This window comes from Octopus bimaculoides, chromosome 3 (assembly GCF_046866305.1).
Source record: "Octopus bimaculoides isolate indiv1 chromosome 3, ASM4686630v1, whole genome shotgun sequence".
Lineage (NCBI taxonomy): Eukaryota > Metazoa > Mollusca > Cephalopoda > Octopoda > Octopodidae > Octopus > Octopus bimaculoides.
The window spans coordinates 62,377,026-62,404,430 of record NC_142930.1 but is presented as its reverse complement, the minus strand read 5'-3'; the positions used below and the strand labels follow the sequence as shown (position 1 = coordinate 62,404,430).

General features: G+C 34.4%; 2 protein-coding genes across 10 annotated transcripts in view; one reads left to right on the top strand and one right to left on the bottom strand.

Annotated features, from left to right (window-relative positions):
* The window catches only part of LOC106879897 (mitochondrial intermediate peptidase), a 47,388-nt gene extending 27,466 nt beyond the window's left edge, over positions 1–19,922 (top strand). For all 4 annotated transcript variants that reach the window (XM_014929645.3, XM_089349045.1, XM_014929642.3 and 1 more), the window contains 13 exons: positions 129–285; positions 2,509–2,557; positions 3,310–3,373; positions 5,653–5,708; positions 7,696–7,849; positions 10,547–10,624; positions 12,181–12,385; positions 13,296–13,366; positions 15,107–15,205; positions 15,366–15,500; positions 18,326–18,447; positions 18,941–19,014; positions 19,746–19,922. In XM_014929645.3, coding sequence (XP_014785131.2) covers positions 129–285; positions 2,509–2,557; positions 3,310–3,373; positions 5,653–5,708; positions 7,696–7,849; positions 10,547–10,624; positions 12,181–12,385; positions 13,296–13,366; positions 15,107–15,205; positions 15,366–15,500; positions 18,326–18,447; positions 18,941–19,014; positions 19,746–19,819 — 1,338 coding nt within the window. In that variant the 3' untranslated portion in view covers positions 19,820–19,922. The remainder of the gene's footprint in view (positions 1–128; positions 286–2,508; positions 2,558–3,309; positions 3,374–5,652; positions 5,709–7,695; positions 7,850–10,546; positions 10,625–12,180; positions 12,386–13,295; positions 13,367–15,106; positions 15,206–15,365; positions 15,501–18,325; positions 18,448–18,940; positions 19,015–19,745) is intronic.
* Positions 19,923–21,274: 1,352 nt separating this feature from the next.
* Positions 21,275–27,405, bottom strand: part of LOC106879891 (transmembrane protein 94) — a 96,089-nt gene continuing 89,958 nt past the window's right edge. For 3 of the 6 annotated variants that reach the window (XM_089349042.1, XM_089349041.1, XM_089349043.1), the window contains exons 26-28: positions 25,609–25,702; positions 24,371–24,532; positions 21,275–23,030 (exon numbers count right to left, since the gene is read on the bottom strand). In XM_089349042.1, the coding sequence (XP_089205168.1) occupies positions 22,958–23,030; positions 24,371–24,532; positions 25,609–25,702 (329 nt within the window). In that variant the 3' untranslated portion in view covers positions 21,275–22,957. Of the gene's footprint in view, positions 23,031–24,370; positions 24,533–25,608; positions 25,722–27,405 lie in introns of all 6 variants that reach the window. The other 3 variants (XR_016241062.1, XR_016241063.1, XM_089349040.1) reach the window with 2 other exon arrangements.

Genomic DNA, 27,405 nt, shown 5'->3' with positions numbered 1-27,405 from the left:
AACAAGTAAAAAGTAAAAAATAATTCTTATATATTGTTGCAGTTGTGTTATTTAGACATATGACACATTGAAAATAACTGCTGTTTATAATTGTAGTAAATGTCCATCTTAATCTTTTTTTGTTACAGGTCCGAGAAGCTGCCTACAAAATCTTTTTACAAAACAACAAACACCAAAATGAACTGCTGGATGCATTAATAAATGCTCGATATGCATTAGCTCAGCTCGTTGGATTCCCAACATATGCTCACCGTTCACTAAGAGGAACCTTAGCAGACAATCCTGGTAAAAGCACATTTAAAAAAATGTTATTAGTATACCTTATTGCTCTTATATGTTCTAAACTGGCAAGGAGAAATGAAATAGCTGAATGGATAAAGTATTGCACTACCAACTTATGGATTATGAGTTCATTTCTGCTGAAGATTTTCTGTTATGCCATTAGACAAGCCGTTCTTAATTTTATATATCTCAATTCATCTGTTTGTGGAGACTAAACACCATTATGGGTATGTTACATGTAATAAACTGTCATCTTATTCATGCAGAATTCTTGCTCCTCTCGATTACTATATTTTAATGGATCTAGAACTAAGTACTAGCTATATACATCTGTAGTATGTGGAGGTATTTATCATTCATCATCATCATCATCGTTTAACGTCCGTTTTCCATGCTAGCATGGGTTGGACGATTTGACTGAGGACTGGTGAAACCGGATGGCAACACCAGGCTCCAATCTAATTTGGCAGAGTTTCTACAGCTGGATGCCCTTCCTAACGCCAACCACTCAGAGAGTGTAGCATTGTTATGTATAAAATAAGTTTTCTTCCTTATCTTATTAGTGAATGTCTAGTCTTGTAAGGGAAATTAGTTAGATTGATGTGTACAAGTCCATTGGCCAATTATCTGTACTGGCTAACTTTAAAATGAATAGGTATTTCTGTTGGTCAAACAACTGGTACACTCATGCCTTGAAACCAACAATGGGAAGACTCATACATAGAAACTAATGCTAGGATCTTTTCATTGTCAGTTCAATAGTTAGTTTAGATTACACAATAGAATTATGGATTCACATTGTTTCATAAACTTACATTTCTCTTATATGCACAGCTGAAAAACAATGTCATTTACATCTTACTTGTTACTTTAATGGAAGTTAATGAGCTATGAAATACTTGTTTCAATAAGTTGTAAACTTGTTGAAAATTTTGCAAAATTCACTCTACTTATAAAAGTGGTAATGTTTCAGACTATTCCACTATACCTTTTGAATGGATATCTACAGTATTTACATTTACACTACATTAAACTTTCTTAATCCAGTCTGGAATATTATACAGAGTCAGGAATAAAACACCTGATAAATGATCAGAGGTGAAACAGATTGAAATATTGTATAAATGTATAGACGAGGTTAAAAATCTGAAAAATTATAACCTTGCTAAGTCATCTCAAAACATCAACTCTTTTAGTTCCTGCTATCAAACTTTGAAGTACTGTTCAGTCAGTGGTTGTTAGTGGGTTAAGAATGTAGGTTAGTGTTAACTGTGGTTTTCAAGTGAAACATTGATGTTATAATGTATGAAAATGCAGAAAGATGGAAGAAGAAGACAAATAGTTCAGGTTATTGGAAAGCCGTCACTCACAGATGTGGGAGGATGAAATATACTGATGTTCAGATCTACTTTTGTTCATACTGTATTTTCCAGCATACAAGTCAACAAATATGTTGTAAACATATAGTGTAAACATTCAAACATCATTACGATCTTTCCAAATCATGCTACATTTTACATGAAGCTTTTGATCCTCTGAAGTCATTTTAGTGTATAAGTTGACCTTTTTTTTTTGTCTTTTTGGCTGTAAATTTTGTACTAGAAAATTCAGCTTGTATGCCAGACAGTACTGTAACTTAATAGAAAGCTTTTCATTATTGGCTTTTTGAGCATCATGTCTATATTGAGTTATATGTAAATATATAAATGATTTTCTTAATGCCCTCATAAGAACTTTGTTTTAAATAGTACAGTTGATTTGGCAATTTCTTTTTTTTTTTTTTTTTTGGGTTGATTCCTGGGGAACAAAAAACATCAATCCTATTTCTGGTGATTGTCATTTTATTATTTCAGCTTCTAAAAGTTCTTATAAGGATTTAAATTTTAGTGTAATTTTTGTATTTGTTGAATTGTTATCCTGCATTTTGACTTTTAATTTTTTCTCAGCACCAGATTCAGTTTGTTTTTATCATGGTGATATAAATTTTGTAAATTTTGATATCTGCATATGATTTCTTGTGCTAGGCACTTTAGAACATCATCATCATCATTATTTTTTTTTTTTTTACCAAGTAAAATGAAATATGTAGAGTAATGTATCATTTCCTAAAGGCAGTATATATATTGTCTGTAAATAGGGTTTTCACTGTTCAGTAAATCAGAGATTTTGTTTAGTTATATTTTTTGTTTATTCTATTCAGAAATACTTTTTGCTTATCTGTTTCAGTTAATGTTATGAACTTTCTGGAAACTCTTGCCAAAGAAGTTTCGAAAAAGTTAGTACTTAATTGTTTGTTAAAATAATAATTTTTCTATATTTTTTACTAATATTTTTTTAGTGTTCATACAGTTATGTAATAATTTGCTTTATGCATAATGTGTCAACTATATGCTACGTGAGAAAATGAATTATAAATTGTTACTTTTGTTGATGTTGAAGGTGATATTGAAAGAGTTTTTTTTTTTAAATTGACAAACAAATAACATATTTGTATCTTTAATAATGACATATTTACAGTCCTCTCTAACCATTTCTGTCAGATAACAATTCTGAATCTAGAATTTTTAGGATGAGATGTGTTTCAGAAGTTGTAATTTATGGTGCTTGCCATAAACTAGAACAGTTAATATGTTCCTGTTACCTCACTCCCACACGGAAAAAACCTATAACTATTAATGTTATTGTTGTTGTTTAGTCTCAGATCAGTCCTGATTGAACAACCATGTAATCAAAAGTATTCCATCTGTGACCATCCCATCTTATTTTTCCTTAGCCAGAATATTATTTAATGTACACATCCCTTTTTTTTTTTTTTAAATTTAGTAGAGTGTAATTTGAGAGATATTTGGCTGCTATTTTCAGCATATCATATGACTGACTAGGGGCTCTGTTGTTGGCTTGACCATCACATTGAATGATCAGGAGTGAGTGAGGAAGAGAAGTAGCTGATTAATTTTAGAGAAATCTGTTGAATGTAGGAATGGACATTTTGAGACATTAAATTAATGTTACCATTATTTTTTCAAGAGCTGATGAAGATTACAGTGCTATATTAAAGTTGAAAATGCAATACTCGTCTAATCCTCAGTCAGTAAGTATATTACCCTGGTTGATCAAATATCTGATGGTGTGTTTGGAAATGCAATGAAGTGGGCGAGATTGGAGATGTGATCTTGCAACCTAGTTAGTATCAAGCAAAATGTGTCATGCTTTATCCTTTTAGCATTCAGATTTCTCTGTTAAATGCAATTCTTATTTATTCACATTGTACGGGTATGTGGATATTTTGAAAATATCTTACAAAATGGCAGTCATGCCCTGCATAGTTAGGGGTTTGTCTCTGACAAGGCATAACACTCATTCAACCACTCTGCCAGGGATGTGATGAAGTCTGCAGGCAATGGAAGAGCTCAACTGAGTCTACAGTGCATCTTACTTTGATGTTGAGCAGAGGAATCCTAGAACACCAAGCTCTATCAAGAGAGTAACTGCAATGCATCTATAGGGGCAGTGTCTATGGTTGTGTAATCAGCTAATGAAAGATTCATTGTGACTCAAGCTCCCAATTCAATTAGAACTGAGTGGTGGTAGAGAGTCCTGAGAATCTGTGTAAGCAGCATCACTAGATAAATGAATTTTGAATTAATCATGCATTATCTTATGACTTTGAGATTTTGAAGATCGTTTATTTTTAGAATGACATTGTATAGTAGGTGTGAAAGGCCTGAACTAGCTGGTTTGAACATAAAACAGGTAGAATATTTAGGCCTGTTATGAGTGCTTTAAATGCAAAAAGGTTATTGTAGTTTTTGTTGAAGCAGCGGTTGACTTTGGTTACCTAACTCAGGTATTAAATACTTGATTTAAGAATTTAATCAACATAAGATGGTTAAGCTTGATGTTGATAGAGTGATGATGATGACGACAACTTTCTTAATTGAGTAATGGACAATTTTATTTTTGCTTATGAATGAAAATTGTTATTGTTAAGTAGCTTCAGTCAACTTTGCTTAAGAGATGCTGGAACATTGAGAGAGCCAATTGATTCTTTAGGAGTCACTGTAGATATAAGATTATAGTATGTTGGTTTGTTTTAAATTTCATTATTCAGATGTTGTTGTGGCCATGACCTCCTATTTTGATTATTGAGCATGCTGTCTTTAGATTTAGGACTTAAAATAGAGATCTCCATTTTAAAAAGAATTGAGAATTTATGGAGGGAAATTTTGTTACTACATTGAGTGGGTTGAATGTCTATATAGAAGTACTTTAACTCATACTACAAAAAGTTGATGTCATAAGCTGAAATGTCTCAACATCACTGCAAATATTTCTGTTTTATTACCATCACTATGAACAACTATTTTGTCTTTTATCTTCTCTACACATTACCATTCATAATTACTGGTACCATTCTTATACTCTTAAAATTTACCTTCATCTTTATTTTTGTGTCTTCCGGCACTGGTCGATGCCAGTGCCGGCTGACTGGTCTCATGCTGGTGGCACGTAAAAACCATCATTCGAGTGTGGTTGTTGCCAGTGCCGCCTGACTGGCTCCCGTGCCAGTGGCATTTAAAAAGTACCATTCAAGCATGGTCAATGCCAGTACTGCTTGACTGACCCTCGTGCCAGTCGCACGTAAAAAGCACTCACTACACTCTCAGAGTGGTTGGCATTAGGAAGGGCATCCAGCTGTAGAAACTTTGCCAGATCAGATTGGAGCCTGGTGCAGCCTTCCGGCTTGCCAACCCTCAGTCAAACTATCCAACCCATGCCAGCATGGAAAGTAGACATTAAACGACGATGATGATGATTATTATTTAGTTGGCGAGCTAGATGAACCATTAGCACACCAGGCAAAATGCTTAGCGGCATTTTGTCCATCTTTATGTACTGAGTTCAAGTTCCGCCGAGGTCAACTTTGCTTTTCATCCTTTTGAAGTAAATAAAATAAGCATCACTGGGGTAAATGTAATCGACTTAGCTCCACCTCTGAACTTGCTGGACTTGTGCCAAAATTTGAAACCATTATTATTCATCATCATTGTTTATTATTATTATTATTATTATTAAGACAGGATGCCAGCAGAATTGTCAGCACACTGGGAAAATGTTTAGTGATATTTCATCTGTCTTTGCGATCTGAGTGCAAATTCCATTGAGGTAAACTTTGGCTTTCATCATTGTCAGGGTTGATAAAATAAGTACCAGTTGGATACTGGGGTTGATGTAATCTGCTGACGTTCCCCCAAAGTTGCTGGCCTTGTGCTAAAATTTGAAACCATTATTGTTATATTTTTTAATTGGAAGTAATTATAATTTTATTGAACTTGTTTAGGAAATCCTGAATGTTCTATTCTCTTTCAGTGTACTGTGAAACCCTGGGACCCACCTTATTATACAGCACTTAGTAGACAAGAAAGGTAATATATCATGTTTAGATTGTTTACTGCTCGTTTGATGATTAATAATAATTATTTTATTATTTTAGCCGGCTTTGAAACTCACTACGTTTTAATCAAAAGGTTTCGTTTTGATAATCAAAGCAGATGCTCGAACTTATTAATTGTATATATTGTCACATAAAATGTGCCCGTGAGGTGCCATGTAAAAGCGCCCATGAGGTGCCATGTTAAAACGCATGTGCGGTGCCACATAAAAGTGCCTGTGTGGTGCTGCGTAAAAACACCCATGCAGTGCAATGTAAAAGACCCAGTACATTCTGTGAAGTGGTTGGCATTAGGAAGGGCATCCAACTGTAAAAAACCAGGCCGAAACAGACTGGAGTCTGGTGCAGCTCTCTGGTTTGCCAGCTCTGGTCAAACCATCCAGCCCATGCCAGCATGGACAACAGATGTTAAATGATGATGTCATAGTAAATTGTATATTTTTCACTAAAAGAGCACTTACATTGTATTTTTCTGAATTTTGTATTAACTATTAGTAATTAATGTCGTGGAGGCGCAATGGCCCAGTGGTTAGGGCAGCGGACTCGCGGTCATGGGATTGCGGTTTCGATTCCCAGACCGGGTGTTGCGAGTGTTTATTGAACGAAAACACCTAAAAGCTCCACAAGGCTCTGGCAGGGGATGGTGGCGAACTCTGCTGTACTCTTCCACCACAACTTTCTCTCACTCTTTCTTCCTGTTTCTGTTGTGCCTGTAATTCAAAGGGTCAGCCTTGTCACATTGTGTCACGCTGAATATCCCCGAGAACTACGTTAAGGGTACACGTGTCTGTGGAGTGCTCAACCACTTGCACGTTAATTTCACGAGCAGGCTGTTCCGTTGATTGGATCAACTGGAACCCTCGATGTCGTAAGCGACGGAGTGCCAACAACAACAACAATTCGTAATTAATGTACTCATAATTACTAATTTTTCTTAAAACTCCATATTACATTGACATTATCATAAGTGTGGGAACAAAATTAGCTTAGTGGGTGCAAACCCAGGTCCAACTCAAGATGTTCAAAGCGTTTTCATCGCTCTCATCCCAACTTTTAGGAGGTGCATTTGCACTCCTTGTTCCTGAGTCTATGGACGCTACATGCTTTGTAATTGCTGCATTTGTTTTTGTAAAGTTTCATAAGATTTTCTTATATAAAGTACAACATCTGAGACGCCATACCCAATGATGCAACAATTGGTTGCCCAAGAAACAGTTTACTTTTAATCATTTTCACTTCATCTGACAGGTGCAGTGTCACATTAGTTAATCTAAAAAACTTTTAAAATTTGATACAATTCTAAATATTTCATATTTGATTGAGTTGATTAAACATTATTGTTATTAATTCACAAAATCTTCAGCAAGCTTGTTGAAATATTCTAACATATTTAGAAAACCTCATAATAAAACTAATAAAGTATGTGTAGAGAACTCCAACTGATATGAAAATCACTTGCTTGGCAGTTGGTGTCATCATCATCATCATTATATGTCTGTTTTCCATGCTGGCATGGGTTGGACGGTTTGACTGAAAACTGGCAAGCTGGGGAGCTGCACCAGGTTCCATTCTGATTTGGCATGGTTTCTACAGCTGGATGCCCTTCCTAATGCCAGCCACTCCAGGAGTGTAGTGGGTGTTTTTTATGTACCACTGGCATGGGTACCAGTTATGAAACACTGGCACCAGCCATGACTGCGATCTCACTTGGCTTGACAGGTCTTCTCAAGCACGGTATATTGCCAAAAGTGTTGGTCACTTTCATATTATATTGACTAAGTAAATAATGATTGAATGTTTCATATGAAATATTCAGAATAGCCATAGTTGGTAATTTTCTTAGTTATCTGTATGTGAATACTTATGTAGTATAGTGTATTTGTAATATGACTTTTAAAAGACCCTCCGCAAAAGACAGTGTAGTAGGATAAACAACTGATTAATTTATGTAATTTTTGCAGGTGTAATGTAAACAACACTGAACTCTTTGCTTACTTCTCACTGGGATGCTGTATGGAAGGACTTAATAATTTATTCAAATGTTTATATGATGTCCATCTTCAGCCTGTGGAAGTGGAGCATGGGGAGGTATGGTCATATGATGTCTGTAAATTGGTAAGTTTTCATATTTTCTAGTTTATAATGCTGAAAGGGCCTTGTGGTAGTGACTTTTACAGTGTTACTTAACAGCTGATTTCTTATCCATATAGAGCAAATATCTTTAATGCAGAAGTGTTAGGGACATTAGTCTATTCTAGATTTTGTCTTAAATAAAGAACTTATTGTATATAGTGCTCAGGTGGACTACAACTTATCAGGAAAAAATATCCAAAAGTGCACAAACAGTACATAGAATATGTACAGGAACTGAACAGTGGAGTTGTTAAAGAAAGGGGTGGGGCATCAGGTGTATTGTTGATGAATATTGAATATTTGTGTGAAATTTGAATGAGAAAGCTGTTACAGTGTGAATTTTTATTTACATTTGACAATTCAAATAAAACTCTTTTTCAAAAAGAATGTTTCTGATGTGTAATAAAATTTGAATGCTAATTTTTTCTTTTTAAATAATATTTTCACCATATGACAAAATTATAGAAAGGCAGTTAAATAATATCCACTAACCACTATGGTTATTGAATAGATCAACTTATTTGTGGCATCACTTATTTTAGGGAAGATCGCCTTGAGGTACTGTACAACAAATTTCAGGGTTATGAAAAAAAAAACATAATTCTCATGTACATTTTATGAAGTTGATTGTGCTAAATTCGAATTTTATAACAAAAATTTCCCATCACGTCACATTTTCTTGTAAATTACCAACTTAATAACTATGCAATTTATACAAACTTTCATGATGCCATAAATTTATTTTGCTCTAAAAGCCAGATTAAATATGTCCATTGTAATTAATTCATAAATATATAACGAATCAGCATGTTTGTTAGCATTATATAATGTATTAACCTACATTTTAGTATTTATTTTTTCTTTGTAAAACGTCTCAGGTGGGTCACGCTTCAGGTTCCAGCAGAAGTCAGCCAGCATAGCTGAGTTCCATTTTCCCCTTATACCTGTTCTCCATTGATGCTATATCTTGATGGAATCTCTCATCATGTTCATCACTCACATCTGCATTCTCTGGGAAGGACAGATGAGAAAGAAGAAAGTGTATCATCAGTGACGTGTTGCATTCAAGATCTTGGTAGCACTTGATTAGGCTCTCCACTATACTCCCTCACTGGGCCACTTGATACTTTCCTGGAAGTCCTTTGCATACATCTTTGAATGCATGCCAGGCCACTTGCTCAGTTTCATCCATTGTCACTTTGAAGTCCTCATCAGTTATAAGTTGATGAATCTGAGGGCCTACAAATATGCTCTCTTTAATCTTGGCATCACTTATTTTAGGGAAGATTGCCTTGAGGTAATGGAAACATGGCTTGTTATGTTGCAGTACTTTGGTAAAATGGTTCATTAGGCCTAGTTTTATATGCAGTGGTGGGAAAATGGTTTTCTCTTTAACTAGTGGCTCATTATTTACATTATGGCATCCAGGTGTCGTAGTTTTCCGAGGTGGCCATTCTAAGTGTACACAATGTTCTGATCTGACCCTACTGTCCCACTTGCAAAGGAAGCATATAAACTTGGTGTATCCAGTTTGTAGCCCATTAAGGGCTACTACTTTCAAATCCGCACAAATTAGCCACTCATGTTCCTTGTACTTATGCAGTCTAGAATAAAAGTGAGGTTCTCGTATGCCTCTCTTAAAATGACTGAGTGAACAAATGGAACTGAAGGCATGGTGTTCCCAATGTGCAACAGAACCGCTTTTATACTGTAAAGAGATGCATCTATGAATAACCTCCACTCATTTGGTTCATAGGTCAGCTCAAGGGCATTGAATAGGTCTCTGGTATTATTACAATAAGTCAAGTTGTTTTCTAAAGTGAAGAATTGCTGTAGATCTTCAGAATGCTTCCTAAATACTGTAATTTGAGCATCTTTATCCAACAGGTTCCGTTATTGCAGACGTGAGGCCAGGACTTCACTCTGTTGTTTAGTGTTAGATCATGAACTAGATCATGAACTAGATTGAGTTCAGGTTGGGTGATGTATTGTTTCTTGTCAGATTTGCCATGGATTTAGACCCATATAACTATAAAAATATTAAGTGTACTTTTATAATTTTCATAGGTTAGGTTGACAAATACCTTAGGAACATCCCATTAAAATTATACCAAAATCTATTCATGACTTTTAGAGTTATCAGTTTCAGCCCAATCCTATTTGCACTCAATTCCTATGGAACCATCAGTGTATTTAACATAAGTAAGATGGTAATGTTTGAGAAACTGGAGTGTCACAGAAAGAAACAGATGTTATATTCGTGATCTACACACAAAATACCCCCAGAAAAGGTTATTCTCATTTCGTTTTTTTTTCATTGTTATACAGTGTAATTTTAGGTTGAAAAATTCCTGACATTATTCTTATCAACCACTACCTCTTCTCTCTCATTCCTTCCCTAAATTTCATTTATCATTGCTTTCACAGATCTTCTGTATTGTTGAGTCTCAGGTCAGCTCTGACTAAGCAGACCTATCATCAAAGGAGTTCCAATCATGATCATTCTGTCTTTCTCTTGATCATTGGATTTTAAGGGCTACATTATTCAATATATCCCTCTCTTTTTAGAGGGATATATTCTATTTCTGTTTAGCCAAAAAAAAAACAATTGTTCAGAGCCTTGCTATTTTATTACCATTCATTCATGTTTTCTAATCCATAATCCATTATTTTTTCTAGGCCGTAGTTCATGGAACAGAAGGAGTGTTAGGGTATATTTACTGTGATTTTTATGAAAGGATTGGAAAGCCAATTCAGGTAGGTTCTGTTTCTATACAATTATTGCTGATGACTATGATAACTTTATAGCCAAGTGTGCAATACAAGACGACTGTTAAATTGTTATAAGGAATATATAATTTTTCCTTTTCCTTTTGTGTGTGTGTGGTTGAGGAGTATTTTGCTATTGTTTCTTTTTCTTGCTTGTATTTCATACATCTTGCACCCATTCTGCTCTATGGAAAAGTCCTCTCTCTCTCTCAAAACTTACTCCATGCATGCAGTTAGTGATTTAAAACAAAAGAAGTTATTCATAAATGTATTATTATTTGATCCATTAACTTGGATTCCATTAAATCAAGGCTTTATTCTGTGTGCATATTTATACATGTGTGTGTGTGTGTATTTTGCCACTGTTGGTTAACGACCCACAACCTGTGTCTGATATATTGTGAATAAGGGAGCAAATTGCTCCCCTCAAGCTTGGCAAAACCATGGTTTCTGGATCTTTACCAGCTGGAAAAGACGTTTTCCTGGGGGTTAAAATGTAGTAACACAGTTCTGTATAGAACAGCCATGTTATAGTGGGAAAAAAAATGTTACCATCAAGTATTGTTCCTACTTATATCTCATTTAGAGATTTTAGAACAAACTACTTTGTTCATTACGAGATCAGCAGCTGTCTACTGCTTCTCTGTTTATATATTGAGTAAGAACAATTGACTACCATCTCTAGCAGGCAGGTATCCAGTACTGATGACAGATAAAAACCCAGAAACCATGGTCTACTGGTCTTGCCAAGCTGGAGGGGAGTGATTCACTCTGTTACTCAGAATAAATTCTATTGGTCTCTTTTGCTGAACCACTAAGTTATGAGGACATAAACACACCATCACTGCTTGTCGAGTGGTGGTGGTAAACAAACACAGACACATACACACATAGACATATATATGACGAGCTTCTTTCAGTTTCCATCTACCAAATCCACTCACAAGGTTTTGGTTGGCTTGAGGCTATAGTAGAAGACACTTGCACTAGGTGCCATGCAGGAGAACTGAACTCGGGACCATGTGGTTGAAAAGCAAGCTTCTTACCACATAGCCACACCCCATGGTTTAACTGAACCCAATTTAATGAGTCTTAGAGTTATTAAACAGGATAGTAATAATGCAGTACTGTAGTAGCATTATGCTCTCAGTGAAATACTCGTTTTACTCTACTATCAAAAGAGGATGTACACTTGGAAAATATGTTGCAGTATTCCTAATTTTCTTCATATTAGGGCAGTAGATTAGCAGAATTGTTAGAGAGAGATGAATGAAATGTCTCCAGTATTTAGGTCACTGCCTTTAGGCCCTCAGTTCAAGTCACCTGAGGATGACATTGTCTTTAATCCTTACGGACTTGATAAGATAAATTCTAGTTTAGTAATGGTGCTGGTATAGGCGCCTGTACACTGCCAACCAAATTTTAATGTCTTGTTACTAGGTTAGAAATCATTTGATGATTATTTCCCTTCAATTTATGCAGATGTATGTTTTCAAAACTCTGGTCACATTCTGTCATAATTGTTTTTTATTATTTTAATTTAGGACTGTCACTTTACTATCCAAGGTGGTCGTTTAAAAGAAGACGGGACATACCAGCTGCCGATAGTTGTTTTGCAGTTGAATTTCCCTCCACCTCAAACAAGTGTTCCATCTCTGTTGAGTCCTGGTATGATGGAGAATTTATTCCATGAATTTGGTCATGCTATGCATTCAATGCTTGGCCGTACAAAATACCAACATGTCACTGGTAAGTTCTTTTGAGACTTAATAAAGCAATAATAATGATAATCTTTTCTACTATAGGCACAAGGCCTGAAATTTGGGGGTGGAGGATAGTCACTGAATAATTTGATTTTAACTAATTTTCCGAACTCTTTTCAAAATGATTTTCATTTCTGCAGTTTGTAAGGGATTTCTGGTTGTTCTAGCCTATCTAGTCTAACATTCACTCTGTTTCCTTGGAAGATTCTTTTTGAGTCTCATTTTGTTTACTTTTGATAAAACTATCAAATTATGAAATCAAAATTACATATTCCATTCAATAATTCACTGCAATCCATACCTGTCATATTTGGGTTTTGATCATTTGTCAAGTCATACCTTTAAAATAGGAGGCAATTGCTCCACTACAGCTTTTACTTCTTACCATCTTCTTGCGCTTTGACATTTCTCCATGATATTTGTGCTGCATCGGTAGCAATGCTTTCGAAGTTTTAAAGCATTGGCACTTAATTTATTGACCCTGAAAGGATGAAAGACAAAGTTGACCTGTGGAATTTGAACTCAGAATGTAATGGCAGATGAAATACCACTAAGCATTTCACCCGGCATGCTAACAATTCTGCTTGCTTACCACCTTAACAATAACAAGAATAATGGCAGACAAATTAAACTGGTATATAGGTACAGGAATAGCTGTGTGGTTGAGAATCTTGCTTTCTAACCATGTGGTATCGGATTCAGTCCTTTTGTGTAGCACCTAGGGTAAGTGTCATCTACTATAAGCCTTGGCTGACCAAAACTTGAGAGTGGATTTGGTAGATGAAACTGAAAGAAGACTGACAAATGTGTGGGATGTATCAATTGTTTTAATTAACTGAATTATTGTAATTGGAATTGAGATTCTTATTACCTATTATCTTTGTTATCCTTTCTAGGAACACGATGTTCTACGGATTTTGCTGAAGTTCCATCAGTACTTATGGAATATTTTGCATCTGATCCCAGGGTAAGCTCCTCCTTCTCCTGCTCTTTTTCCCATATTTTTATTATTATTTTACTGTATGTTTTTTCATAGTGGTATGGGTTTGATGGAGATGTGAATTTTGGAAATTTGCATGCATTTCTTTAGGTAGAAGTTTTGTGACTATATGGTTATATTAGAGAGCTTATCTTACTCTGGGAGTAAGACACTATCTCTAATTCTGGTGTCACCATCCTCATCAGCATTTAACATCCACTTTTCCAACTAAAAGTAAAATTGCTGTCTTCCACACATACAGGCTTGTCCTTTCAGGTGTCGGTGCCACTTAAGCACCCATGCTGGTACTGCATTACCGTACCTGTACTGGTGCTGCATAAATGCATCCGTGCTGGTGGCATGTAGAAAGCACCCAGCACACTCTGCTAAGTGGTGTTGGAAAAGGTATCCAGCCATAGAAACCATGCCACAACATACAGCAGCTCCCTGCTAGCCAGCTTCATGTTAAACCATCCAACCCATGCCAGTATGGAGAGTGGACGTTAAACGATGATGATTTTCCATGGTTGCAGATGGAATTTGCTGAGTGGATTTTCTATGGCTGGATGCCCTTCCTGTGGCCACCACTCAGCTGTTTTGAAACAAGATAATATTTTGCCATAGCTAGATATGTTTTTCATGAAAAACCAGACAAACAACCTCACTTGTATGACAATGATGCTAATTTATAATCATCATGTGATGTCTAGACAAGAGTACATGTGCACACACACAAAATATGAGAGAAAGGAAATGGCACTCATGAGACTCCTTATTATTCACTACAATTATTTTGACCCCTCATGCATCAGTGCCTTGTAGGTGAGATGCCATTCAAACAGTTGTGGTGTTAAAACAATCATAGTGAATAATAAAGTCTCATGAATTCCATTTTCTTTCTCCCATGTTTTATAAACTTTACAGACATGGAGGAATTCCTGAAGTAAATCTACTTATATATACCTTCATACTGTTGCTAACTTCAGGTAGCTGAATACTGTGAATGGGCTTTAAACATCATACAAGGTGTATACCTGAATATAAAATTACACACACACATTTATATACAACTGGCACGCCCTGTTAAGCGGTTGGCATTAGGAAGGGCATCCAGCAGTAGAAACCATGCCACAACAGACAGTTGGAGTCTGGACAACTCCCTGCTAGTCAGCTCCATGTCAAACCGTCCAACCCATGTCAGCATGGAAAGCGGACATTAAATGATGATGGCTTCTTTCAGTTTCCATCACTTCTTTAATCCGCTTAAGATGCCACGCTGGGACTGAACCCCAAATCACATGGTTGGGAAGCAAGCTTCTTAACCAAACAGCCACTCAATAAAATTGTTTGTGGCAACATAAGTTAGAGAGCACTCCTTAGTCTTTGTGAGAACATGGCAATCTCTGTAATGCTGCTGTCACAACATTATGCACACAATGAACTCTGAGGTGAAAGGAAGGGTATTTAGCCATAGAAAACATGCCAAAATGGAGCATATGAACAAGATATGGTTCTTGACCCATTTAGCAGGACAGTAACTCAAAATAAGAACTGATCTGGTCTGAAATGCCCCTTCTAACCCATGCCAGCATGGATAAGCAGATGTAAAAGTATGATGATGAGGATCTGTCTTGACTGGAGCCAGTAAATATAGTTTTAGTTGTATTTGTTGTGGGTTATTAGTGCTTATTATTAAGAAATTATTATTGTATTTTTCAATTACTTTAGGTTTTATCAACATTTGCCAGACATTATAAGACAGGTGAACCACTGAAAATGGAAATTATTCACAATCTTTGTGCTGCTAAAAAGTTGTTTGCTGCTTCTGTAAGTCTTATTTTGAACGATACAAATAAAAATATTGTTGCAATAATAATAATAATAATAATAATAATAATAATAATAATAATAAACTGAAATTATATAAGCCAAACAATTATATCTTTATTGTTGTACAACAATAATTTTTAAAGTTTTTCTTTTATAGGATCTTCAACTGCAAGTTTTCTACTCAATCCTTGACCAAGTATACCATGGGAAACTGCCAGCAGAAACATCAACAATTGAGATTTTGGGGGCTATTCAGAATAAATATTATGGAATTGCTCATGTTCCAGGAACTGTGAGTAAATATGTAATTTATTTTCAGTTTTTAAGAAAATCATTGTCATTTGATGTCCACTTTTCTATGTTAGCATGGGTCAGACAGAATTTGTTGAGGCAGATTTTCTACAGCTGGATGCCCTTCCTGCTGCTGACCCTTACCTATTTCCAAGCAAAGTTATATTTCCCACTGGGAGAGATGGTTTTTTCCAAAAGACTGGAAATGAACAAATTTGCTTGTATGATGTTGTTCTAGACAGAGGTACAGACACACACATATGGGCTTCTTTCAATTTCTGTTTACCGAGTCCACTCACAAGGCTTTGGTTAGCCCAAAGAAAGAGAAGACACTTACCAAGTTGCCATGCAATGAGACTGAACCCAAGACCTCATGGTTGGGAAGTAAGCTTCTCAATCACACAGCCATGCTTGGATGACAGTTTAATCCTTTAGCCTTCAAATTACTGTCAAACCCAATACTTATTTATTCACATTATTTTGATTGAATCATTCATTATCTTGTAGCTTTGAGATTTTGTTGATGTGATTGTATATTTTTAGAATGACATTGTAAGGTAGGTGTGAGAGACCTGATCTGGTCAGTTTGAACATAAAACAGGTAGAATATTTAGGCTTGATATGGACGGTTTGAATATTAAAGACTTAAATGTATTAAGAGTAAATTCCATTTTGTGTGAATGTTTAAACTGATATGTAATAATTCAGTGAGCGTACAGACTGAATATTTACATAAATCGCCACTGCTGTTCTCCTTGGTCTAGTCATTATACACCTGCCATCTCAGCAACAACCTACAGGAATTTTTTGTTTAATCTGTAATGAACTTGAAGAAAATGTATTTATTTAGAAGGCTGCTAAATGAGAAGAAAAGAGCTCTATACACATGAGTGTAGGACTGAAAGAGAAATATTGAAATGATCATTTGTTTTAATTTAAATCTGTACCAAGTTTCAGTATTTTGTCTTATAGTCATGTAGCCCTGAAACTTTAGAGCTGTGAAGGTGTGTCATATACTAATTAACTTAATTGCTGGCCTATAAAAGGCTTTCAGATGAGAAAAGGCGGCGAGCTGGCAGAAACGTTAGCACACCGGGCGAAATGCTTTGCGCTATTTCGTCTGCCACTACGTTCTGAGTTCAAATTCCGCCGAGGTCGACTTATCCTTTCATCCTTTCCGGGTCGATTAAATAAGTACCAGTTATGCACTGGGGTTGATGTAATCGACTTAATCCCTTTGTCTGTCCTTGTTTGTCCCCTCTGTTTAGCCCCTTGTGGACAATAAAGAAATAAGATGAGAAAATGTTATAAGTGTGTCTTGACTGAATTTAGTTGCTGTTTGTCAACAACATATTACTTCAGTTCAAGTTTTCTAAGGGAAAGTTATAGTATTGTATTTAGCAACTTACATCTCTGTATGGGAAACAAAACTTTTTTTACTGCGAACAACGAAAATTGAGCCATAAAGGTAATGAAATTCCTCTGTTGCAACATTATAATTTTTTAAACTGTGTCTTCTAATATCTACAGAGTTTTTGTTTATAGACCATTGTCTGTAATATGGGTTAGATTCAGTGAAAGGTGTTGGTAGATTTAAATTTCAACTTGACTGAGAAAGTGAGCTATAAGTTGGAGACATATACAAATTAACTAATTGCAAATTAGAAATACTTACAGTCAGTTTTAAGAAGAGTGCAGTATGAATAAATTTATATTGTTGTTGTTGGCACTCCGTCGCTTACGACGTCGAGGGTTCCAGTTGATCTGACCAACGGAACAGCCTGCTCGTGAAATTAACGTGCAAGTGGCTGAGCACTCCATAAACACGTGTACCCTTAACGTAGTTCTCGGGGATATTCAGCGTGACACAGTGTGACAAGGCTGACCCTTTGAATTACAGGCACAACAGAAACAGGAAAGTTGTGGTGGAAGAGTACAGCAGGGTTCGCAACCATCCCCTGCCGGATCCTCGTGGAGCTTTAGGTGTTTTTGCTCAATAAACACTCACAACGCCTGGTCTGGGAATCGAAACCGCGAGTCCGCTGCCCTAACCACTGGGCCATTGCGCCTCCACAAATTTATATTGGTATCAAGGCTAAATGGAAATAAACCAGCAAAATAGAAAAAAATCTCAAGTCAATTACTTCCCTTATAAGTGAAGGTAGACTATAAATGAACGCATAATGTTGAGCTTGACTAGTCTAGTTTTATGAGGGCACATGGTAGATGTAGCATAAGTGGTAACATCTGTGCTGCTCATGCTGGCCACTGTTTCTCGTGGTGTCATATGGTTGACAGTGTTGGCTGGACAGTTTGGCATTAGGGCCTTACACACATTTGCAATGATGAAGAACTGCCACTTCTTCATTAACTCTTTAATGAGTTGTTGAATGATCACTTGAAAACCTCATCTTCATGCAGTGTGTCAAGAAGTAAGTAGGCTTGGCAGTAACCATTTTTCTTGAAGCTGCAATTATAACTGGAAATCACAGGTGTGAAAAGAAAGTGGAAAAGCCCAAATAGAGATTATACTTGCAGTACAAACTCTACATACTGGTTAGCTAACCATTGGTCTATGACAATTGCATAATGTACATAATAGAAGCAAGTTATTTTGAAGATGAACAAAGAATAATTCAAGTAACTATTTTATCTGTTTTGAAATACTTTCATTCATTAAGAATTCCTCTTATTGGTAATCATCATCATTGCCGTCATCCTTTAACATACATTTTCCATGCTGGCATGGGTTGGACTAATAACAAGTGTATTTATTTCAAGTTTGATCTTTAGAATGTTTTATATTTGATTTTTCTTTTATTTCAGGCTTGGCAGTTGCGTTTTGTCCATTTAGTTGGTTATGGGGCTCGTTATTATTCTTATTTGTTATCTCGTGCTGTTGCTTCTCGAATTTGGGAGAAATGTTTCAAAGAAGATCCTTTTAGCCAGTAAGTCTTAAAACTCTTTTCAAACTAGGGTACTTATTATTCTTCTCTGTTAAACTCATGCAGATGCATCTCGAATCTGATAGAACTGTTTTTAAGACCCTTTAAAGCCCCTTTTAACATCTCACCTTGCATAATGATTGTAATGACAGGCTGTAAGGATTATAGTGTTCTGAGAAAATTGTTGTTTTCACATTTTCATATTACTTCTCAAAAAGTTTTCTTAGATTCCTTACATTACATGAAAATGTTTCTTTATAGTTTGACTCCTTTATTATTTTTCTTTCTACATTCTTTGCAGAAAATACTGTATTTAAATTTATTTTTATGATGATTTTAACACTGGATGATTTAAAATTTTATTTCATTATCATACTCCAGGATAATATCTTATGTTCTCACATTTATTTGTCTTTAGGCTAGAATTATAAAAAGAAATTGTCATGTAGATTGGCATCATTAAATAGTTATTCCATTTTTTAAATTTCATCTTTAGAACCATGGGTGAGCGTTATCGACGGGAATTGTTGTCTCATGGTGGGGGAAGGCCACCACAGGAACTCATTGAAGGTAAATTTTCTTAATTTGCCAATTTAGGCACAATTTAATTACATTTTGTTGGAATTTCTTATGTATTTACAGTGTTGACATCCTTTAGCATTCAGATTATTCTGCCAAATGTAAAGCTTACGTATTCACCCATTTAAAATCAATCATGCATTATTTCATGGCTTTGAGATTTCAATGATGCAATTGTTTATTTTTAAAATGACATTGTGAAGTAGCTATGAAAGACCATATCTGACCAGTCTGAAGATAAAACACAATATTTTTGGTCGGATATGGCTGGTTTAAACATTAAATGGTTAAGTACTGCTGTGGTTAAAAAAAGGCTTTGCTTTAATAATACTTTAGTCCATGAAGTGCAACAACTGATTGCTGCTGCTTGATATATAATAAACAACCTGATACATTCAAGGTTCATTTTTAGCTTTTATTATCTGAGATTTATCTTTCTAGTTTGTCTGATATCATTAAGTGAAATAGTGATTATAAAATGAAAACTTATATTGAGGTCATGGAATTTCTCAGATTAACAATCTTTTTACTTGTTGCTGAATCCAAAATTTATTTAATCCTGTTATTACCCACAGCCAAACATATTACAGAGTAGAATTTAAAAAATAGTTTAAAAGGGACATTCCTTTTCTAGTTGGTTTCTAACTTCATCTCCTTTCAGAAACTACCTGTTTTTCATAATGAAGAATTATCCTATTTAGTTCATATCTGATGTTTTTCAGGTTTATTAGGAGAGCAACCCACCATGGCCAAATTAGTAAGTTCACTGATTAATGAACTGGAACAAGAACTGTGAGAAAGGACATGACCTTTCTTAGACATCAATAGATGTGATATATATATATATATTTTTTATGTCTTAAACCGAAATAAAATACAAAATCTTTTCCACTTATAAACTTCTGCTGTTCTATTTAATGAGCTTCATTAGCTTGTATACAGGTATTTTGTTTCAGGTAAAGAATTATAGACAAACTTTTTTTATGCATTGTACATGCATGGAGATTATTTTTTTAAAGTCCACTGCTTGCCACTAAAAACTTGTGGTTCATCATTATTAATATGCATGTTCTGGCTTTGCCATTACTGATTTGGACAAATACGAGTAATAAAACCGTTTCTTCTACCTAAATATGTGGTCTTGTGCTAACAGTAGAAATTATCAGGAAAAAAAAAAGTGGCAGAAATGATAGAATACTATACTATATACATAAAAGCTATGCTAGCCATGTAATGAGCTAAGAAATTATTACACATGTAGTGGGATGGAAGAAGAAAAAAAAATTAAATTCTAGTCACAATTATAAGGGAGACAACTTTGGACCGACATGCACTAAACTTCGTTGAAGACTAACTAGGTTGACTCCTTGCTTCCACACCTGAAACTTCTCTAGTTCTGATAGTGACTCAACAACCTTGTATTGTGTTACAGGTGGAATTCAAGTTTCACTGAATAAATAACTTTGCTGAGTACAGGGATGGCTGTGTGGTGAGTTCACTTCCCAACCACTTGGTTTTGGGTTCAATCCCACTGTGTGGCATCTTGGACAAGGGTCTTCCATAAAAGCCCCAGACTTGAATAAATCCATATGCTTTCTTCAGAGGAATACCAGGTTTCTGGTTTTCTACAGTATAAACCAAATGCTATTAACATTATCTTTCAACTTAAAAGTAACCAATCAAAATATTTGATGGTCAGTCTTAAATGTGCACCTTTTGAATGAAAAACAGTTTTAGAACTGGTTTGATGATAGATGGATTATTAAAATGTTTTTTGTTCAATACACAAATTTAAATATTCTCTTTTAATTATTCCATGTCACAGCTGTAGCATGTATTGGTCATACTAATCTTAAATAATAGAAAAAAATAACTAACACTTTCCAACAAGGACTGGGTGTTTTTTAGTGCTGCTAGCACTTCTGAGGTTGTAATGCAGCTTGCAGTACTACAAGACCTTGTGGATGAGGGATTGAAGCAGGGGGCAATGCAGATCCTTGTAGAGGGTCTTCTGTAGCGAAAATGGTTGAGATAATGTCAATGAAAAATTATGAATTTTGTTTAGAAGTGTGGGCCACTTTATGATGAGCCATACCTCAGGTGGACCACTGCTCATAAAAGGTTGTTCATGCTTAGTATACAACAATAAATATTGAACAGATTTTGATGAAACTGTTCTGAAGACAAGATTAAATGAATTAAACAAATTTGTTTAAATAAAATGGAAATAAAAGACAACAAAACAAGAACAAAAGTTGAGTAAATCTGCTTTACCACATGATTTTTTTTTTTCCAAGTAAGTTATTTACAGTTTAGAATCATTTTGATCAATTTTTGTACATACAAAATCACTTCTGAATAGAACCCAAGTCTTGCTAGCCAAAGTTGGAGAGGAATTTCATTTTCAAATTAATTAGACATGCTCTGTAAACACAACATTTCATTAAATGTTCTTTGTTTACTGGAAACCAAAATGTAATTGGAGAACTGCATTTCATAAATTAGAAGTCTGAGGGATGAAAAGGGAATTTTGAAATTGGAGAAGAATTTTGAAATTTGAATACAAGAAAGAAAAAAAAAATATTGACTAATCAACTCTAAAATTTAAAGTTCTGAAGAAATTGAAAAATAAGCCTTGTATTATTGTTATTATTATTGTTATATTTATTATTTTACAATGTATTTTATAGATAACTCCTCAATTTTGTATATAAAATACTTTAGGACAAAGTGGTATCTACGTTGAAGTATTGGATTTTAATATTTTACAAAGAATATTGCAAATGTGTGAAAAAATATTAATTATAAGTTTTATTAAGGTGGGGGGGAGACAATTATTGAGAAGGGGAAATCATAATTTATTCTTCCCTTGAGAAAACAAAGTTGAATTAATTATCAAAAAGAATATTGTTAGAAAAAAAAGTTGCTCGAAAGCAATATATTTCACTTTTTATTTTTGTCAGTGGAATTTAAAAATATGAAATAGAAAGAAAATGAAGTGTAGGCATTAGGTTAAAGAATACACAAATTGCCAATCATAAACAATATTCTTTTGTGGATTATAAAATTATAATTATGAAAATCTATCACTAGGAAATTAAATTTCTTTACTGTCAATGCTGTTCTTTTTTTTTTTTTAATACTAAATGTTGAAAAAAAAAAAAAACTGTTTTACTATAAACAACACTTTTTACTGAGTGAGCTATTAACTCTTATAACTCACTCAGTAACCAAAATATGGGAGTGATTTTAATTCTTTCCAGGTGGGTTAATAGGGAAAGCAAATTTTACTAACAAAATTAAAAGGTGGGTGGGGGGTTAGGGAAAAAAAACGAAGAAGAAACATAAAAACCCATGTTAAAACGCCTCGTCAACTTTTTTTTTTTTTTAAATCAGTGACAGAAAACCTGCCCAGCAAGACTTAAGTTGTTATAATCTGTATAATCTTGATTTTTAATTTTGTTTGAAATGTTATACTGTCAGTTTTTTATTGGGTAATCTCTGCTATTTGAGTCACGGTGGAGTATACATCTCATCTCATCCCAACAGAGATGGATGGGATGGGGGAGGGGGGAAGGAAGGCAATTAGAAAGACATGATCATCTTGTTCAGTTTGAATTCAGATTTCCAGGGATAGGTGGGAGACAAAGAGAGTACACTGGGGAATGCAGTCTACACTCAGCAACAGACATATTTTTCTCACTGTAACACCACACGAGTAGATTGTCTGATGAAAAAAACCAGTTGCACGGGTACTTCAGGTATATGTGTTACAAAATTACATCAAGTGCTCGGTCAGAAGCACCCTACGCAAGCACTTTGTGTTATTGTAGCATCTCAAGATTAGATCAAAGTGCTTGACAAGAACCAGCTACTTAGAGCTTTACTGTCTCCATTTGAAATTTCTTCATACCAAATGTTTGATTTGAAGAGTTCAAAACGGAGAATTCATTCCAAGTTTAGTTTCAAATGCTAGGTGAGCTCGCTTCTGATATCTCACATTAAGTCTAAAATAAATATTAAAATATACATATTAGCAACAATATGCACAATTTGTTAAATATAAATGTTAAAGACAATTCACATGAATTTAAAAAAAGAAATACTTTCCAAATAGCTATATCTTGGGTTTATTTACATCAGAAAAGATACAATGCTATTCAAAAATATAATTATTACCAATTTTATATTCTAAGATTAAGCTGAACAGAGAGAATTGTATTATTATTATTCTTACATAAGAATCCAAGACAATGCATTGCCAGAATTATTAGAGTATCAGACAAAATGTCTTGTGCTTTTAACATTTTGAATTCAAATCCGGCCAAAGTCAACTTTACCATTACTATACTGGAGTTAATTTAATTTGATTATTTCTTGTCCCTAAAAATAGTTGGCTTTGTGTCTAAATTAGAAACTATTATTGTTTATTGTAGATCAGTAGAATTAGTAGAGCACTAAACTATATATTTTGTAATATATATAGCGATAGCTTTTTGTTTTAAGGTCAAACCTCATTGGTACTGATTTCTGGGAAGGATGAAAAGCAAAGTATCAGTGATAAAGGAATCTATCCAATCAACTTTATAATCATCATCATCATCGTTTAACGTCCGCTTTCCATGCTAGCATGGGTTGGACGATTTGACTGAGGACTGGTGAAACCAGATGGCTACACCAGGCTCCAATCTGATTTGGCAGAGTTTCTACAGCTGGATGCCCTTCCTAATGCCAACCACTCGGAGAGTGTAGTGGGTGCTTTTACGTGCTTTGTGTTAAATAATAAATAAATAAAAGATTTCAAGATACACGTTGGAACAAGGCCACAGAAGTTTGCAGGGGAATACCTTGGTGATTGAATTGACCTGAAAATATGACAGGTATTTATTTTATCACCCCCAAGGAACAAAATAATAAAATCAACTCCAGCAAGTAAGGGTATACAGAATCTCAAAAGACAAGTACAACTCACAATCCTAAGATCATTATAAAGTGATTTTGACCAATGATTAGTATTTGACTTGAAAAAATGTTTCATGACAAATTAAGACATAATTATGTTAATGTATTTTCTAGCATGCAAGTTGAAATTTTCAGACCAAAATTTACAGACAAAAGAGAAAAAAGAAAAGTGGTTGGTCAATGTATACACCAAAGCAACTTTGGAGGACCAAAAATTTCATGTGAAATGCAGCAGGATTTGTAAAGATGATGTTTGAATGTTCATACTACATGTTTACACAATATGCTATATCGACTTGGATGCCCGAAAATAAGGTATATTTAATGAACTGTTCTATTAAACCAAGAAGATATTAGAATCGTTAAGAATCAGAAATATACTCACTTTATTTCATAATGCTTTACCAATTCACTGAATGCTAGAGTGACAATAGGCCATATAAGCAAGATCACCCAGATGGCCGGATGGACATAGGACAGCCACGCTCTACTGAATCCTTCATATATTGCAATGTCACAAAGGAAGAATATCACCTGAAAAACCAAGCTAAAAACAAAATAGAAAAAATAAAATTCTCATCTTAGAACAAGGTCATAGATTTGAACAGGAAGTATAATGAATAGAACTGACCTCAATATATGGCAGGTACTTGTTTTATTCAGCCTAGACGAATAAACATTTAAGTCCAGTCTGATGGGACTAAGATATAAAAAGGTGTTTACGAAACACAGCAAGGTCATTTCAACCATTCAATAATGTTTCTAATTTTGGTATTAGCTTTAAAAATTTATTAAATTTTTGCAAATGTGAAATTTGAAAACCTGCATAGATTTGCCCTTGGACATAAAAAGACAAGAGGAAATAAATGCTCAATGATCAGTTTTCTAATCTTATGAAATGAAATAGTTAATATATTTAGATGGAAAAAAGAAACAAATTTTTCTCACATCTTTTCGGTAAACTTCATAAAACTTTCAAAACTGAGTGGTAAATTTTTTAAAAATTAATATTTCTTATTTTACAATATAATCAAATTTGAAAATAATGCAAATATAAAATCATTTTCTGAAAGCTATATAGAAGAAAATGTATGATGAATCAACTTACGAGTCAAATTTAAATTAGCATTCAGATAACTGTCAAATGTATTGCTTATTTACTCACATATTTTAAAATCAGTCATGTATTATCGTGTAAACTTAGAGAATTTAAAGATGTGATTGTTTATTTTTAGAATAACATTATAAGGTAGATGTGAAGTGCTGGATTTGGCCAGTTTTAACATAAAACAGGTAGACTATTTGGGCTGAATATAGCCAGTTTAAAAGTCAAAGAGTTAAACATTTTCTTAAATGTACAAAATAATTTTCACATCGCTAGGCAAGGGACAATATTTACTTCAGTCAAAATATGTTCTACAGTGTTTCATAGAAAAAAGGTTGATGATAGATTGGGGATCCAAATAGAAATAGCTTAATAAACAAAACATAATAGTGTTCATTCTAATATAACTATTAAAATGTAAAACAGAAATAAAAGAAACTATGAAACTTTGAAAATATTTTATGATGTGGATTATCAAGTGAATCATTAACTTAAAAGAGATTAGAAAAAATACGTACATTGTAATAACAATACTGGCCCACAGACTGTTGGTATAAGGTGGCTCCTTCCATACATGTTCTGACCGATGGACAAAACTTCCAGATATGAACACTTCAAGAGAGGCAACTGACTTGTCATTGTGCAATAAAATCAATGTTTTACATGAATATTTGACAAATGGTCTTGGAAACAGAGCTACTTCGATATAAGACTTCATGCAGTCTTTCACTACTACCACTACTAATATATATATATATATATATATATATATGGGAGAATGTACGAAAAAAAAACAACAGACGAGGAAAGTGGTGTAAACAACAAAAGGATGTATTAGTTTGACGCTCGGGAATACAGAAAGTCTTTAACGTTTTGAGCTACGCTCTTCAACAGAAAGAATACGGAGAAAACAAGGAGAAAAACATGGAGAAAAAAAATTGAATGGTGTTTGGTCAATGATCTATCATATATATATATATATATATATATATATATATATATATATATATATATTATTCGCAGTTACTTGTAGTTTATGTAATAGTATTTAATATTTTGCTTAATGAGATGCAGAACAGCAGTAAGTAATAAACTTATAGACTAAGAATTCAAAAGTTTAATACTTTATTCTTGAAATAATCTATTTTTGGCTAGTTAATTTTATAACAAAATATTTAGTTGGACCCAATACAGATCTTTGTTGAAAAGTATTCTGGCTATGATGATCCTATCTTATTTTCAGCACTATATCTAGGACTACATATTGTATTCTTACAATTTCAAGACAATAGAGTGGGATTTGAGGAATATTTTGCTACTATTTCTAAGAGACTAAGCTGAAACAGTGAGCTCCCTCATTGGTTCAAAGCACATAGGTGACTGAGTTAATTATAAGGTGATTAAAAGTTAAGACAAGAGGTCCTATATCATACTACAGACTTATCCAACCCACACTAATGTGGTGAAGCAACATTTAAATGTCATTAATGATGTAATTGGTACTTAATCTACTGATCCCCAGAAAAAGGAAAATTAGCATTAACTAAAGTAGAAATTAAACTGACCTCTCATTTAGATAATTTATGTATTCATATCTAGATTGTAAAAGTAAAAGGCTTTGATTTGTGGTGGGAAGGAATAAATTTCAATAAGACTAGTAATGTACTGAGTGCAGCATATATACTCTCTTTACTCTTTTACTTATTTCAGCCATTTGACCGTGGCCATGCTGGAGCACCGCCTTTAGTCGAGCAAATCGACCCCAGGACTTATTCTTTGTAAGCCTAGTACTTATTCTATCGGTCTCTTTTGCCGAACCGCTAAGTTACGGAGACATAAACACAACAGCATCAGTTGTCAAGCAATGTTGGGGGGACAAACACAGACACACAAACATACATACATATGTACGACGGGCTTCTTTCAGTTTCCATCTACCAAATCCACTCACAAGGCTTTGGTTGGCCTGAGGCTATAGTAGAAGACACTTGCCCAAGGTGCCATGCAGTGGGACTGAACCCGGACCCATATGGTTCGTAAGTAAGCTACTTACCAGTGACCAATTATTCATTTTATGATAAAATAAAGAGTTTTTGGTTAATGAAAGTGTACAGGTTAATTGTTATATTTATTGATAATATTTTACATATATATTTAAAGTGGTGACCTGGCAGAGTCATTAGCATGCCGGGCAAAATGCTTGGTGGCATTTCGTCCATCTTTATACTCTGATTTCAAATTCCGCCAAAGTCAGTAAAATAAGTATCAGTTGAGCACTGGGGGTCGATGTAATCGACTTACCTCCTCCCACCAAA